The sequence below is a fragment of the Mandrillus leucophaeus genome, unplaced genomic scaffold (assembly GCF_000951045.1).
Source record: "Mandrillus leucophaeus isolate KB7577 unplaced genomic scaffold, Mleu.le_1.0 Scaffold165, whole genome shotgun sequence".
Classification (NCBI taxonomy): Eukaryota; Metazoa; Chordata; class Mammalia; order Primates; family Cercopithecidae; genus Mandrillus; species Mandrillus leucophaeus.
Window position 1 is genome coordinate 1,726,280 of NW_012101643.1, and position 17,910 is coordinate 1,744,189.

General features: G+C 40.1%; 1 protein-coding gene across 1 annotated transcript in view; it reads right to left on the minus strand.

Annotated features, from left to right (window-relative positions):
- The window catches only part of RYR2 (ryanodine receptor 2 (cardiac)), a 620,934-nt gene that overhangs the window by 360,166 nt on the left and 242,858 nt on the right, over positions 1-17,910 (minus strand). The window contains 6 exon segments of the mRNA XM_011976391.1: positions 3,355-3,459; positions 6,006-6,222; positions 8,543-8,735; positions 12,717-12,958; positions 16,412-16,545; positions 17,532-17,650. Coding sequence (XP_011831781.1) covers positions 3,355-3,459; positions 6,006-6,222; positions 8,543-8,735; positions 12,717-12,958; positions 16,412-16,545; positions 17,532-17,650 — 1,010 coding nt within the window.

A 17,910-nucleotide genomic window follows, 5' to 3' on the forward strand; every position in this document is an offset into this window, starting at 1 on the left:
TACAGAACTCTGAAAATGAAATTGAGTTATGTAATGTAACTCTAAACTCTAAATCTCTAATCCCACAAATGAAACACAAAATGAACATTTATAAAATGAGTGTGTCTGAACCCGCAGACAATCTCCCCATTTAGGTCATCTCCACTTTGTCTGTACTCTCTACACCAGAGAATAACTAACACCATCATCTTCTCAAGCATCTAAACGAAATGAGAAATCTGCGCAGATTCCCTTCCTTCTCCTGCGACATCCCATACACGAACACCGAAACACCTCCTGTAACCACAGCTCTCTATCCCCGCTGCAGGGCTCTGAGTTGCCTCTCACCTGGGGTGCCTGTGCCCTCTCCCTGCCCCTCCTCCTGCCTCCAGGCTCTCTGCTTCTCCACATTCACAGCAGAGCTTCTTTTGAAAGCAGACAGAATTCTGTCACCTTCCTGCTAAGCATTTTTCAATGCTGTTTTGCCCCCTACAGAATAAAATCATCTTCCTCCCAAAGCCTTTTGTGACACACTTCCTGCGTACATGGCCTGGCTTCCCACCTCTTCTCCGCACCACAGCAGAGGTGTCCTTTCGCAACACTGCACCACTGAAAGGTCATGGCAAATGTCCTGTCTCTTCTGCCTCCTCGCTTTTACACATGCCAGGTCCTCTGCCTACTACACGGTCATGCTTTCTGATTGCCAGCTATCTTGCACACATCCCTCAGCCTTGGATCAAACATTTACCTCCTCCTGGAAGCCTTCCCTGATTTCCCTAGGAAGAGCTAAATATTACTTCTTTACTCTGTAATTGTTTGCCTACCTATCATTCAACTAAACAGGAAGCGCCTAGAAGGCAAACACAGTACCTTAAAAGTCAAGGTCTTTTCAAAACTGAGTCCCCAGGACTAAACACACCAGGCAAATAGACATACAATGAATGTTAAAGGGACGAATAAATGATAGATGGATTTGCCTTGTTAGTCCATAAACTAGAGCCTTTGCACCATGCTTCTGGGAAATACATCCCAAAGAAATGATAACTTCTTTGGAAAAAAAATCCAGCATGCTGGGTAGCTAAGTATAAATTGCTCCAAAGAAAATCATACTTGAATACTTCAAAACCTCATTTAAAATGTTAATTTATGAAATTAGCATCGTAACAGGCACATATCTTAGTCTAGAATAATAGACCAAGGTCAAGGATTATAACTACTACACAAACAGGAGTTTCAGGGAAGGTCTTGGAAAAAAAGCAGGCTGCAAATCATACATTGATGAGAGAACACTTCCCGCGCCAGGAAAGGTGCGGCCACAGACCCAGGGCTCAGTGTCTCCCCCAGAGGTACAGCAAGCCCAGTGTTGCCTCAACTGGCCTCAGACCCAGCAAAGGATAGCTTGAGTCAATTGTGGACAAGAAGCCTCCGCAGTACTGTGTTATCCTTTAGTTTAGTACTTGAAAACCCAAAGAGTGTCTTGAACATGGCAGGAATATGATGTATGGTATCAAGCAGAACTAAATTTAACTGGAAGAATCAATAATAATGAGACTTTATATTTTAGTCAGTTCTTAAAGAAGAAACACTCCTAAGACTTCACTGAAAACATAATCATTTAGGTGAACTTACTGAGTTTGCAGCGGAGATCATCTTAGAAGCCCACTGAAATATTTGCTATTACAATATGGGGTTTTGCTGCTTGTTTTACATTTTGTTGGATTTTTTTTTTTTTTTAACGAGAACTTTTAAAAAAATCGACCTGGCCTCTAATCATCTTTTCTTATTTTTGAAACTTCTGGGGAATGCTGCCTGTAATTCCTCTGGTAATTGATTACTTACACATTTGTAGCATCTCTCTTCCTACCGACTAATAGATGGTTCAGTCTTTTATGTAGCATTTATACATATCCTTCAATTTTAAGAATTGATGAGGCTGGTTGTGCCTGTCATCCGGCCTGTAATCCCAGCACTTTGGGAGGCTGAGGTGGGCAGATCACCTGAGGTCAGGAGTTCGAGACCAGCCTGGCCACCTGGTGAAACCCTGTCTCTACTAAAAATATAAAGTTAGCCAGGTGTGGTGGTGCATGTCTGTAAAACCAGCTACTTGGGAGGCTGAGGCAGGAGAATCGCTTGAACCCAGGAGGTGGAGGTTGCAGTGAGCCAAGATCACACCACTGCACTCCAGCCTGGGTAACAAGAGTGAAACTCTATCTCAAAAAAAAAAAAAAAAAATTGATGAATGTAGCACAAAACTAGGTACTCAAGGGTTTGCTGGGGTAACAAATGTCTAACTATCATTTAGTTAATCAAAGTATCCCATTTTCTGGTCATGCTTCAGCAAGCCTTACAGTGACCTGCAGTCACTTTCTAAATCCTGTCTGAGAAAACCGTGATTCCAGTCTTGGAGCTGCTACTCACTAGTTACGTGATGCCTGCCAAGGCATTTAGTAACTGCAAGAACTCTCCGTTAGGTCATCACCAGTACAACTGAAATAATAGTACAACCCAGTTCACCGTGATGACAATTTGACCTAATAATCTGTATGTGAGAACGCAAGACACTGAATAAATATATAAATATTACTGAGTAGTGTGGAGTATCACACGATACTACTACGAACATTAAGTATTCTTTATTTAGAGCTCAACGCAATAAACTGTGATGAGTAAATACATTAATTTCCCTACTCACTCAGGTATAAGAAAGTGTTACAGCCTTTGGGACACTTAGAATGATATCATACAAATGAAAGTATTACCATGGTTTTGACACAAACAAGTATATGATATACACTAGGATTATACAGGAAGTTGTTTGTTTTAAATCTAAATTTTATTAAGTTGTAAACTAAGATCTTTAGCAGAGTATCATTTAGAAGCATGTGCAGTCATGATTTCTCAGCCTTCATTCTACCTGTGAAACCAACTAGGAACATTTGCCCGCAGGTCTCCTGCTTTTACACACAATTGATACTGAAAGAAAAGAAACATCAGTGAGGGAAAAGTAAATTGCCTTCTTTTCACTTTCAGTTTTCACTTTCAATTTCACTGAGATTTTTTAAGTGGCTTAAAAATCAATGCCTATTATCTGTGTATGTTAACCTTGATTTGAAAATATAACTTGCAGCCCAGAGACAGGTAACTTTCCATTGTCTAGGCAGCTAGACCATCCTTCAGTGAACCTGCCAATAATGCCTGTCAGCCCCATTAACTACAATCATGTAGTAATGCAAAACTGCACAAAAACTAATGTGCTGGGGGGAAAACATCAATCTAATTGATTGATGTCACCCCAAACCAGGAAAAGGGAGAAAAAGTTCTGTTTTCAGAAAGATGTGTTAACAGAATCCGAAAATAAATTTCAAAATTACGTACCGGTCCATACTGCCAGCCAAGTTCAATTTTATTCATAACCCAGAGTTCATGGATATTCTCTGCCAGTTTTTCTCTTATTCTTTCTAGATGAGGAGGCAACACAATCTAAAATTTACAAAAAGGAAAAAAAAAAAAAAGACACATCAGAAACAAATGCAATAAGATGCGGTGCCAATGGTCTTCGCTTCAAACTGAACTAAATAAAACTGCCTCATAAACCAGTAATCATAGAACAGAGTTTTAAGTCATCTACCTCATGACATTCTTTAAATAAATTTTGGGACTTTTTTTTGACAACTTAGGTTTCCAAATCAATTTATGAGCCCCACACACACGTGCACACATACACACACACACACACACACACACACAAAGGAGTGTTGGTGGGGACAACCGAAAGATGTTTAATGGATATGGGGCTACTGCCAAGGAATGTATGACTTAAAACGAGAAATTGCCCCAAAGCTCTTACACCAACTGGGCCAGCAGTCATAAGCCAGGGTAAAGGCAATTCAGTGCTCACATGATAATCCGTCGGCTCTTTGAGCATGTAAATGTCTGACTGTAGTGATTGATGTCTTCCCCTACACTCTACTCTGTTACTGTTAGTGGTTTCTAAATATAAGCCTTACAGAAAAGAAACAAAATCTTTACATGTTCCCAATAAAAGGAAGAAACTGAATGTTCATAAAAAACACAAAGTAAGGGACTGGTTGTTTATGTCTTGATTAAGCACTTGTGTGTGGCCCCACAGCTGGTCTCACAACACACAGAGTGGGCAAACGACCACAGTGCCCAATGATGAGGTGGCATGTCCACGAGAAGCAGGTGATAATTGTTTCCTTTCCCTGATAGAGGTTATCTGGGTCTCAGGTAATCCTTAAGGTTCTACCATGACATCACCTAGTTGTCCATTTCTAGCCTCCCAAACCTTTTTTCCTATAAACTTAGGTTGCACTACAGATATCCTCCCACCTTTCAGCAAACGGGCAATGCAAACTGAATTTTGGCCGGGAACAATGTTTGCATGTTTATTTTAACAACATGATATAAAAAGGGGGAAGAAGAAATACGATTCAAGGAGCTAAACATCTGACTGCTAAGCAACTGAAGCTTCTGAGGCAGGCGATTAATTCAACTTCAGACTTTAGAAACAACGTCTTTGATCTTTAAACACTAATAAGCAAACTTTGAATATCTAACCAACCTCACTGAAGCTACTTCACCATCAATATAAATCCATATCTAATTCATTGCCAACCTCAGAACACCGTTATATCTATGAAACAGAAAAAGAGGAAAACAGCTAACATCTGTTGGGCGCCTATTTGCCAGGTAATATGGTATCTATTAACTATGACAAACATACTCTTAGCATCCCAATAAACAAGGTGAGCAGCTCCTCTAAGCAGGGAGTAGGCCCTTGATGCCAGGCATTTTGACTCTAGAGCTCACGATCCTCATCTATACCCAAGATAAAAGTCAGTTCAATATCTTCCAAAGAAGTGTATCCAAGAAGGAAATTAGAAGAAATTAAAAACTCCATGTTTCCTATACAGGTTCCTCATCTTTCTCTATATTCTTCTTAGATTCTCACAGGAATGTGAACCCCGTTGTGAACTGCGCACTCCTTATGAGAATCTAACTAATGCCTGACGATGTGAGAGAGAACAGTTTCATGACAAAGCCATCCCCACCTTCAACCCCGGCCCACTGGCTGGTGCCAAATAGTCTTCCAGGAAATCGGTACCTAGTGCCAAAAAGGCCAGGGGCTTAAGAACTACACTCTAAAATCAGTATGTGTCACATCTGTATGATATTACTTCAAGTGCAGTATGTTATCCCAGATATTAAATCATCTTAACACTATTATACCTTAAAATTTCTTGTATGATTTTTGCCCACTAAGTTCCACCTGTTGCTATTATTGCCTATTTTTAAAAGTGTAATATGTACTTTATAAGCTAAGTAATATTAATTATTTTAATAAAACTTTAAAGACAACCTTGAACAGAGTTTTTAACACTTCAGGTTGTAATCTGTTTGTACATCAGGGAATCAGTTTATTGGGCTAGGAAAACTACTTAAAACATAGAATAGAGACCGGGCCCAGTGGCTCATGCCTATAATCCCAGCACTTTGGGAGGCTGAAGTGGGTGAATCACCTGAGGTCAGGAGTTCAAGACCAGCCTGGCCAACGTGATGAAACCCTATCTCTACTAAAAATACAAAAATTAGCCAGGTGTGGTGGCAGGCATCTATAATCCCAGCTACCTGGGAGGCTGAGACAGGAGAATCACTTGAACCCAGGAGGCAGAGATTGCAGTGAGCCAAGAATCACTTGAACCCAGGAGGCAGAGATTGCAGTGAGCCAAGACTGTGCCACTGTACTCCAGCCTGGACAACAGAGCAAGACTCCATCACAAAAACAACATAAAACAAACAAACAAAAAAAACATAGAATAGAAAATGAGTGAGTGGACATGGTAAAGGTAAGTGTTATTTTATGAGTCTCGTTTCAGTCCTGTGTGTCAACTGTACAACTGTATCACTGTGAAATCCATTCCCATGGGTTGCGGACCAAGTGTAAAGCCACTGCGTATCAGAATGACTGCATCACCAGCGATTGCCATTTGAGTGGATCTTGGTACCTGGCTGGTATCCACAGGGATCGGTGTGAAGGCAGCTTGTGTCAGGGAAACCGTGGGGCCCAGCAGGTCGCGTGTGTAAGTTCTTTCTTGCTTGTACTCTCGGCTGTGTTCCACTTTCAACTTTTCTTTTGGCAGAACAGCTTCATAACAAGGAGCGTACCCGGGTGGAGGAAGAAATTTGAATTCTCCATGTCGCCCCCCAAGCAGAAAGCGTACTCTAAAAAGGATGCATGTTAGAGTCCGTTTTATCTCTGGTGTACATTAAAGTTTTCTAATTAACAAAATCTCAGGGAAAAATTATTAGTACAAAAGTAATTTTATCAGAAGCCACATTTTCCTCTAAGTACCATCATAACGTGATCACCTTAGAATTCAAGGGCCTCTAATTGTAAAAGGTAAAACCTGAGGGCATCATATTCATCAGAAGAGAAAACCTTCAGCTAATTGATGGGTCAGTGAAGACATCACCTGCTGGAGAAGTAACTAAAAGCACCACAATCTTACGGAAATGAAGTGCGTATCCGTAATAACTGGTCACCTAATGCCCCAAAGTACCCACGTAATGAACAGATAAAGGAAAGACCTGATCGAAATATCTATATGCTTAAAATTACAGGACTTAACAAGGAATGAGGGGAAAACCAGTCACTTTTCAATTTCCTAATGAAATTCTCTAAAACAGAGGTGTGCAACTCCCAGGCCGCGACAGGTACCAGTCTGTGGTCTGTTAGGAACCAGGCTGCACAGAAGGAGGTGAGCTGTGTGGGCAAGAGAGCATTACCGCCTGAGCTCTGCCTCCTGTCAGATCAGCAGCGGCCTGAGATTTTCATAGGAGCGTGAACCCTATTGTGAACTGTGCCTGTGAGGGATCTAGGTTGCATGTTCCTTATGAGAATCAAACTAATGCCTGATGATCTGAGCTGGAACGGTTTCATCCTGAAACCATCCCCACCTTCAACCCCAGCCCTGGCCCGTGGAAAAACTGTCTTCGGCAAAAGCGGTGCCTAGGGCCAAAAAAGTGGGGGACTGCTGCTTTAAAGGAGATTCTGATGTCTCTTCAAATTGAAGGAAGCAGGTAACCTTATTGCTAATTGTTTATCAATTTCAACAACAAAAAAGAACTTACTAAAATCTTTTAGACATTCTGCTCATTTAAGCAAAACTATTTTAATCTGAGTTCCATTGAACAACACTTTTTGAAACAATTAAATGATATCTGTTTCCTGGGGCTCTCGGATTTACAAAAAATGAATTTAAATGTTCCATTTTCCTTGTACTTTTTTTTTGAGTCAAGGTCTCACTCTGTTGTTCAGGCAGGGGTGCAGTGATCCAGTCACAGGTTACTACAGCCTCCAACTCCTGGGTTCAAGGGATCCTCCCAACTCAGCTTCCCAAGTAGCTAAGACTACAGGCACACAACACTAGGTGCTAATTACACTAGGTGCTAATTAAAGAAACAAAATGAAAAACAAAACAAAACAAAACTTTTGCAGAGATAGGGTCTCACTGTGTTGACCAGACTGGTCACAAACTCCTGACCTCAAGCAGTCCTTCCACCTCGGCCTCCCAAAGTGTTGGGATTACAGGTGCAAGCTACCGCACCTGGCCATAATTCTTTTTCTAATTTGTGTATCAGATCCAGTCCAAAAAAATAAAAGCAAAGAAAAGTGAGGAAAAATAAAAATGCTAAAACATTCCAGAAGCTTATAGAAACATAATTTGTATAAATACATCAGAAAAAAGAGCTGGTACATGGATAGCTAATATTCATGATTACTCTATTCCTTCTTCAATATGCTGCTTTTGTAACTAGGAATTATTCCTGGAAGAAGTATGACTAAAACAAAGGGTGTCCTTCTAAGTTTACAGGTGTGTGTGTGTATATAAAAATAAGTGACAGAGTAGTTACTTATTATAACAGACCATCATTTATTAAAGTTTTATTTGTAGAACTACAATGGATTATCACTTTGTTTCCCTCCAGTAATAGCAAAAAAGGAAAGAGTGTGAGGAAGCCATCTTGGCACCATTGACCATAAGCAGAGAACAAAGGAATAAAGAGAATAAAGGTGGAGAGGAACACTAAAGAAGGCCACCTGGGCCTCATCAACAAAAAGGATATTTAATTTCTATTGAAATAAGGAGGTGTGCAATGGGGTGAAGAACTATGGCTTAAAAAAGGAAAATCAATGAAAATATAAGAAAATAAGCAGTATTTTTCTAAACAGCCTTGCTCATTTCATCTAAATAAACTACAAAAAGAAAAAAACCTTGAAATAGTTCAGGACACTGGTTTGAGGGAGACTGCCCACATCTAAACACAGTGGGATCCGTAAACAAAGCACTCAGCCTTGCACGATGCCCCTCTTAGGTAAGCCTTACCTCCTCCTTCAAGGCACGGGCAAAAATGCGCTGAGGACAGGTGCCCAGGAGAGAGAAACAACTGTTAGAGAAGCAGGGCAATGGCAGTGCAGAGTCTTCTGCGGAGGTGTGAGAAATGAGAAAGGAAAGAGACCAAAAAACATAGACATACTAACTTTATTCCTGCAGAGAAACTAACGACTGGAAAGAAGAGGCCATCGATGTTGAAATTCTCAAACATCCCTTGAACAGGTTGTCCATTAATCCGGAACGAGATGCTTGGGGCACTTAGATCTAAACAGCAACTGATGACATCATCAGTTCTTAACAGATGTTGGTTTGGTGAGCTTACAGTACGAGCAATACAACCTATTGGGGGAAGAAACATTAAGGAAGGTCATGTATTTTTTTATCTCAGAGAATCAGCCTCAGAGTCAAAGTCAAAAGATTTGAATAGGTAGTGACAAACCAATGCATAACACCAGCAGGAATAAATCTTGAATATAAACGCATGTTACATGTTAAACCCTTTGTCAAAAAAAACGACTATTTCAGGAGTCAGGCTGCTACCTACGTTGTAAAATAGACCTTCTGATACACAGAAATTTCCGCATGTAGATGGATGACAATCGACCCAGAAATTATCTAAGAGCAGATTATATAATGATGTCCAAGGAACATCTCCAGGGACTTCATATAGCTACCTTACCATCTACTGCTTGTGAGACCATAACCAAATTACTTAACCTCTCTTAATGTTGATGTCTTATCAACAGAACACCAAATACCATCACCTTGTTTAGTTATTTTGATGATTAATGTTTTACAAGTGACAGAGTCTCAGGCACAGCAGATACTTCATGTCCGTCCCTTTGTCAAATGCTAAACTCCCTTCGTTCTATCAATTTAAAATAAAAATACATAAAGATAACGAAAGCAGAAAATATGATCATTCATTCCTGCAGCACATTGTTTATTGTGAGATAACTACAGGCCAATTGGTTTTTGTTTTACATTTATTTCACACAAGATCTTGGTTGGCTTCTTAAGTAAAGCAGGATATAACTGGAGGCATGAAAATGATATTTGATAAATGTTGTTTCTTGCCCTGGCAAGACCAACCTGTGGTCTAAGCCCATTCCTGATTCTAAGAACTCCTTTGCTAATCAGTCCCAAGAGCATCTGCCTCTCACTGCATGCTGGAAGAAAATTTTGAAGGCAAGGTCCACCCAAACACACATGCTCACAAACATAAACAAAACCTTCAATTTGAGCGAAGACAAAAACAGACTTTGTGATACGTGCTTTGTATTTTTAATAATTCTTTTTACTTCTAGCGTGCCAATATCTCTACCAAGGACATATTTGAAATGCCAGTAGTAAAGAATACCTATTTTTTTTAAATGTGGACACTTTTTATTTTACCAATATTCAAATCCACAGGCAATAAATTCACTATCAAGTGTCTCTTCTAGAATTCCCTGAATATAATAAAGGTAGCTTTTTAAAAAATCAAACAAAAGCAATGCAGAAAAAGGTCTAGTTTCTTGTTTGTACCAAGATCTGTAGCTAATAGCAATGTTGTTTACAAGATATCTATCATAATTAAATATATTGTTCACTTTGAGGGATATGATAGCTTGATAGATCCTGTATTAGAAACCTGTACCCATGTTTCCTGTAAATTCCTCCACACTAATTCTATATTTAAATTCTCTCAAAGCACCAAGATTTTTTATACTTTTGGTCCTTTCAAACACCTGGGACCTGGATTCCCAAAATCCAGTTCTGCATTGACAGAGAGGAAAAGTAGCAACACCGCAAAGGTTAAATTGAAGAGAAGAAATGAAGACATAAGTAAAAACTTTTGCTTATGAGCCCAATCCTTGTTCCAAGAAATACTGCCAGTCTCCAATTACAAAATGTTAAGTGGCAGAGAATGCGCTCCATCCTAGAAATCACTGATATTTGATACTTTAAATTGTACATCAACCATTAAGAAGAAAATAGGAGAATGACCCCAAAGAAGGTTATCTGTTACTATGAATTCGAGTTTCATAACTCACATTCCAACTAATTTAGATCTGTCTTTATTGATTATGAATCTAAAATCAGCAAAGCATTTAATAGACCCCCAGTGGCTTAAGAGAAAATACTTTTCAAGTACAGACATGATATGATACATCTTTTCTTGCCATTTAAAAAAATGAATAAAATTTTAAGATGCTTTTCTCCTGAAACTCCAGTGCCTACCATCCTTTCTGGTACATGTCCACAGATTCACTAAATTTTGTTGTTGTTGTTCTTATTATTCTATTTAACAGATACTTTGTAATAAAAGGCATAATGCATACAATTCAATTCCATAAGAACCAGGTACTTTTAATGTATTGAAAGAAAAAGCTTCAAATTGAATACAAAACAAAAATAGTAAAATATGTTATTATATAGAGAGACTAAATGAAAGCAACTTGGCACTGTCGATTAATGTTTTTTTAATCTAATCTCTGTGTAACGGGAAAACAAGTTAACATGTTTCATTTATTCATTTGAGTACGTATTTCCTGCAGAGCAATACTAGGAGCTAGAGAGAGAGAAAGTAATAGTATCTAAAAGATTATAGTTAAAACGTTTTATAACAAGGACATCAGCCCTATTTTGTGTTTAATAGGTCTTCTGAAGTGACGACTCTTTATCTCTGGTTGGTCAACAGGAAAATTTTCCTATGGGAACAAGGCACTGTGACTATGGTCTGGCTGGCACAGGTCGCCTTTGTATAAAGCAGTCCACAGTACTGTGAGGACTCCAACCACATTCCTCAGAGGTTAGATGAAATATGCAAAACACAGCTTCAACACCATGAATATATATACCTTTTACGTACTCACAAAAATTAAAAATTGAGGCTGGGCACAGTGGCTCACACTTGTAATCCCAGCGCTTTGGGAAGCGGAGGCAGGCAGATCACTTGAGACCAGGAGATCAAGATAAGCCTGGCCAACATGGTGAAACCCTTGACTCTGCTAAAAAAATATAAAAATGAGCGGGGCATGGTGGTGCAAGCCTGTAGCCCCAGCTACTCAGGAGGCTGAGGCACGAGAATCACTTGAACCCAGGAGGCGGAGGCTGCAATGAGCCAAGATTGCACCACTGCACTCCAGCCTGGGCAACAGAGCAAGACTCTGTCTCGAAATAAATAAATAAATAAATAAATAAGCGCAAGCGCAAGCGCGCGCACACATACACACACACACACCAAAATACAGCTTCATCTCTTCTAGACAACTGAGCTATTGGCACTCAATGAAGACAGAATTCAGTAAGTATCATTGTTAGATACAACTACATGGAATGCTTTTAGATATAAACTCATTACCATAAAGTCTTAGGTGTAGTTCAATTTATTTCTTACTTTTCATAAGCTTTAGGCCCATAAAGCACGCATAAATGCCTATCATTTGTACTCCACAAGAGGCAAAGTTCAGCTTTATAACTTAAGGTAACTTTCTGTATCTTCCATATGCTAAATAATTTATAAACTATGGCAAGATCATACCAGGACTATATTCCAAATGCAGCTTTACCAACATAAGCATATGTCTGCAGAATCCAGATGAATTTTAACATCTAAAAAAATCTACATAATCAAGAGCTAAGCTTTTAAACGGAGCTAACCAAACTCTACTTCTTCATGAATCAGAGAAAGAATATTATTTTTAAATATATAGTACTCATTTTTAATACATACTCAACCATCAAAACTAAGGGTTGGTAGCTGGTGAAATGACCTATTCCTTTATTTTTAAACCATTTTATACTTCTGAAACAGAGTGTCATTTGATTATAATCTGAGTCCTCATACCACACTTTACAAATTATTGATTTCCCACCATTACATTATCTAACAGAAGGCTGAACTCAGTCTATTTCTTCCCATTATTTTCCAAGGTTTGTTTTTTGTTCTTTTCCATTGGCAGCTGAAGTTTTAAACATACCAATTAAAGCAGAAAAGTCACAAGTTTCTTGCAGTTCATTCATGCTTTGGAATGCACTCTTTAAATACACAGTATTGTTCCTAAGCAATACACTCTTATTTAAATCTTTAAATACACAGCATTGTTCATAAGCTAGGCAGTCCCTTGGAAATCGTACTATAATTGTAAGTTTTCTTTTTCCCCTAGTGAAATACTGCTTTTTCCCCAACACTCTTACTCATCCTCTCAATGCTAAATTTCTGAATGATTAATACCCTATAGAAGTACCCAATGGAAGCAGCACCAATAGCTTTCAGAAATGTCCAGCAAAAGATCTCCTTCTGGAACATGGTGAAAGAAAATGGACAGCACGTACCTGACCAGAGATGAAGGCCATCAAATCCATAGGAGAAGAGATCATCTCCAACACCATTTCCACCCCACTCTTCGCCCCCTCCGGGGTAGGGAGAATACCCTTCAGTGGAAGCCCAGCCCACTCGCAGGTGCGTTGCTTCAGCTGTCACAAAGGGCTCTGTGTGGTCCACCATCAATTCATAGTACCATTTCTTATACTGAGCAGAACCTTCACTGACGCCCAGAAAAATATTGGGTCTCATGCTTTAAAGAGACAGGAATCGCATGTAAGAAAAGTCCAGACAAACCTTCCATTGTTTGCATTTACATCTCATAATTTTACTTTTGTATTTTATTTAATTTTATTTTATTGAGACGGGGTCTTGCTCTGTTGCCTAGGCTGAAGTGCAGTGATGCAATCATAGTTTATTGCAGTCACCATCTCCCAGGCTCAAGTAATCCTCCCATCTCAGCCTCCTGAATAACTGGCACTAAAGGAGAGTGCCACCAAGCCCAACTAATTTTTTTTTTAATTTTTAGTAGAGATAAGGTTTTGCTATGATGCCCAGGATGGTATCAAACTCCTGAGCTCAAGTAATCCTCCTGCCTCGACCTCCCAAGTGCTGGAATAACAGGCATGAGCCACCGCGCCCAGCCACATCTCACTATTTTAAACATTAGTCATGCTTCTCTAAGATGCCACATATTAAATATATATTTCCTTAATTACTAACAAAATCATTAAAACTACCACTGAAGTAGTATACAGTGAAAGCCAGCTCCACTGTGAACATTCCATCAGCAGTTTCGCTTCCGAGATTTCTTGGCAGTGTCACCCAAGGAACTAACGTTATTTTGTCTTAATTCCTCTTCCACACGTTGTGTATCATTAATCGTATTTAAGTCACAAACTGAGACACTCAGAGCAGACTTTTAGAATTAATGGAGTTATTAGGAATTCCAGGCATGGAGAAATTTTCCTAAACTAAGCTTTGTGTCACATGGGGTACGGGGCTGAGGTAGGTCATGTTGTTTGTGAAGGAACCAAGGTAACTAATCAGCTTTGTTGTTCATTAAGCCTCACTGTGAACAGAAAAATTTTTCGTAACTTGTATTTAATTCCATTTTAGGAGAGGACATATACCCTATGGTAGCAGTAGGTAGAAATGAATGAAGGTCTCAGAACATACTACTCAAGAATGGCAGGTCTGTTATATAAAGAATCATGAAGGACATCTTAAGTCAGTACTGTAAAAGAAACAAACAAAAACATAGAAGGTGTTTGGACTTTGCTTCCCAGCTCAGCAGAGGTAACATAATTTGATATGTAATTGACTTACTTTAAAAAGGAGCTCCTCAAAAGGAGCGAAGGAAAACAACCAGCTGTATCCGTTTCCCAACAATTTCCATTTTTCCAGCACAGTGTGGTTGGAAGTCTAGTTGGAAAACCATGGGTTTCTGAGTCAGAGAGAAAATGTGAGCATCCATTTGCTAGCTGTGTGACCTGGCACTAGTTATGAAACCTTGCTCATCCTCCATTTATCCTCCTGGAAAATGGGCTGGTAAACATCTCTAAGTTCAAGCATGTTGTGAGGATGGAATAATAGAATAAATGTAAAGAAGTTTCTGCCATAGAGTGAATATGCAATAAGTGTGTGTGTGTGTATATATATATATATATATATATATATCATATATTTTTTTTAAAAACACACACATTGGCCAGGTGCGGTGGCTCACACCTGTAATCCCAGCATTTTGGGAGGCTAAGGCGGGCGGATTATGAGGTCAGGAGTTCAAGACCACACTGGCCAACATGGTGAAACCCCATCTCTACTAAAAATACAAAAATTAGCTGGGTGTGGTGGTGTGCACCTGTAATCCCAGCTACTGGGAGGCTGAGGCAGGAGAAAGGTTTGAACCCAGGAGGCAGAAGTTGCAGTGAGCCAAGGTCATGCCACTGCACTCCAGCCTTGGTGACAGAGCAAGACTCTATCTTAAAAAACAAAACACATCATAGAAATACACAACAAACCCCACATTTCTGTTTAAAACAGGATGACGTTATCAGTATCTCTGGGCTAGCTGCTAGATACAGTGTGGCAATGTTACTACTATCACACACAGCATTTTATGATTGTAAGCAGTTATTTCTTATTATTTATTTATGTGTTCATCTGGGGGATGTGATGGTTAATATTGAGTGTCAACTTGATTGGATTGAAGGATGCAGAGTATTGTTCCTGGATATGTCTGTGAAGGTGTTGCCAAAGGAGAATAACATTTGAGTCAATGGACAGAGAGAGGCAGACCCACCCTCAATCTGGATGGGCACCATCTAATCAGCTGCCAGCACAGCTAGAATAAAAGCAGGCAGAAGAACGTGGAGAGACTAGACTGGCTGAGTTTTCCATCCTTCCTCTTCCTCCCATGCTGGATGTTTCCTGCCCTTGAACATCAGACTCCCAAGTTCTTCTGCTTTTGGACTCCTGGACTTAGCAGTGGTTTGCCAGGGGTTCTCGGGCCTTCAACCGCAGGCTAAAGGCTGCACTTCTGGCCTCCCTACTTGTGAGGTTTGGGACTCAGACTGACTTCCTTGCTCCTTAGTTTGCAGACGGCCTATTGTGGGACTTCACCGTGTGATCGTGTGAATCAATGCTCCTTAATAAACTCCCTTTCATATGTACAGCTATCCTATTCATCCTGTACCTCTAGAGAAGCCTGACTAATACAGGGGATAAGAAAGGCAGTGTGGCATGGTGGTTATAAGCTCAGTCTCTGGATTTAGATCTGAGTTCCACTTCCAGTTCCAGTTTTTTCGTCTATAAAATGTGAATCCCAGTGGTTCCTAGGAAAGCACAGACACAAACAGTATAGAATACACATAAAGCCCTTAGCACCACAGCTGGCACACGGTACTCAATGGACGTGAGGTGCCTTGGAAGGCAGATCTAACTGAAGATGTAGTTTTATTGGTTATTTGCATAATATATTACATTTTGGACATTCTATTTTTGATCGTACATAGCAGGTACCTCAAAATGATATTGAAGGGGCCGGGCGTGGTGACTCATGCCTGTAATCCCAGCACTTTGGGAGGCCGAGGCAGGCAGATCACGAGGTCAGGAGGTCGAGACCATCCTGGCTAACACGGTGAAACCCCGTCTCTACTAAAAATACAAAAAAATTAACTGGGCTTGGTGGCGGGCGCCTGTGGTCCCATCTACTCAGGAGGCTGAGGGAGGAGAATGGCGTGAACCTGGGAGGTGGAGCTTGCAGTGAGCTGAGGTCGCACCGCTGTACTCCAGCCTGGGCGACAGTGAGACTCTGTCTCAAAAAAATAATTTTAAAAAAATGATATTGAAGGATAGTGTTTTAGTTACATTCTAAGAAGATGTAAAGCATAATTATATACAACCATATACCTATACAGTTGTCAGGATGGTCCTGAGGATGTCAATGATTATCTATCTACATAGGAATGTGAATAAAAGCTCTTATCCATGTGTCTGTGGCAAAGCCATATTTTGCTAGGTTCATTTATTATTATCCCATCTGATTGTTAGAGAAAAAGACATATTATTCACTGCAAAAATACAGAAACTACTACTATACGCTCTAATTTAAAAAACAGACCATATAGTGTCAGCTACAGGACAAGAACATTAATTCTTTTATTATGTTGCCTGTCAGATGACACTGTCTGTCTGAATTTACCTGCTGACGTGGTTCACAAGACGTGTCTGTAGTAACAGATCTCTTCCTGGTAAGAGATTGTCACAGATGAGGTGCTGGTTAGAACGGACTGCAACCCCATGGCAAACACAGAGTGAGCACAACACGTCCAGGACCTGAAAAGAGAAATTACTTTCAGTTGATCCTCCCTCCCTCCCTGCCTTTCCATCCTTTCTCCCCTCCCTCCCTCCCTCCCTTCCTTTCTGACAGCATCTCATTCTGTCACCCAGGCTGAAGTGCAGTGACACGATCATAGCTCACTGCAGACTCGAACTCTCGGGCACGAGGAATCCTCCTGTCTCAGCCTCTATAGGTGCATGCCATCACGCCTGGCTAATTTTTCTTTTTTGTAAAGACAGGGTATTGCTATATTACCCAGGCTGGTCTCAAACTCCTGGCCTCAAGCGATCCTCCCATCTTGGCTTCCCCAATTACTGGGATGGCAGGCATGAGTCACTGTGTGCAGTCACTTTCAGCTGATTCTAATTCCCCCTTCAGAATCAAGCATCAGCAGCACTTTTTACAAAGCAAACACATTCCTCCAGTTACATTTGACTCAGTTATTTAAACATTACAGTAGTTTCCCACTAACTTTCCAACTTTTCTTCATATATAAATTGAGAACTGTTCATGTTCCCACTGATGCTATGAATAAACACTAAACAATATTACTTGATCATGATTAAGAGATGAAGGCCGGGCACGGTGGCTCATGCCTGTAATCCCAGCACTTTGGGAGGAAAGGCAGGTGGATTACCTGAGGTCAGGAGCTCAAGACCAGCCTGACCAATACGGTAAAACCCTGTCTCTACTTAAAATACGAAAATTAGCCGGGCATGGTGGCATGTACCTGTAGTCCCAGCTACTCCAGAGGCCGAGACAGGATAATTGCTTGAGCCCTGGAGGCGGAGGTTGCAGTGAGCTCAGATCACACCACTGCACTCCAGCATGGGCGACAGAGTACGACTGCTCAAAAAATAATAATTAAGAGAAGAAAAACACTCATGAAAAATTTGACACACTTTTTAAAAGTTATTGTATTTAAGAAACATATCTAAAAGGATTTGAAAATTCATTCAGGGAAACAAAATATTTCATTTACCTTGTGATTTCTTCCATGCTTGTCTAAAAGTGAGATAATGGATTTAATATGTCCTTCTTTAATAATATTTAGAGCTTCTGGACTTTCTACTAAAACACAGTGTAAAACTTCCAGAATGCCTAAAGATAAAACAAAGAAAGAGGGGGGAAAAAAAAAACCGTGATTAATTGGCATGCAATGACCAGTGTACCTTCCTTTTTCTACATATGTGGATTCAGTACAACATGTAATTATCTGTGCTCAATGTGACTGTCACAAGGCACTGTGATAGGTGACAGGTGGTGTTTGGGAGAGGGGACTAATATCCAAAGATGATGACATCACAGTTGAGGGAGGAAAAGGCAAACAACTGAGACGTGGTGTTTAGCAGAAGAAGCAA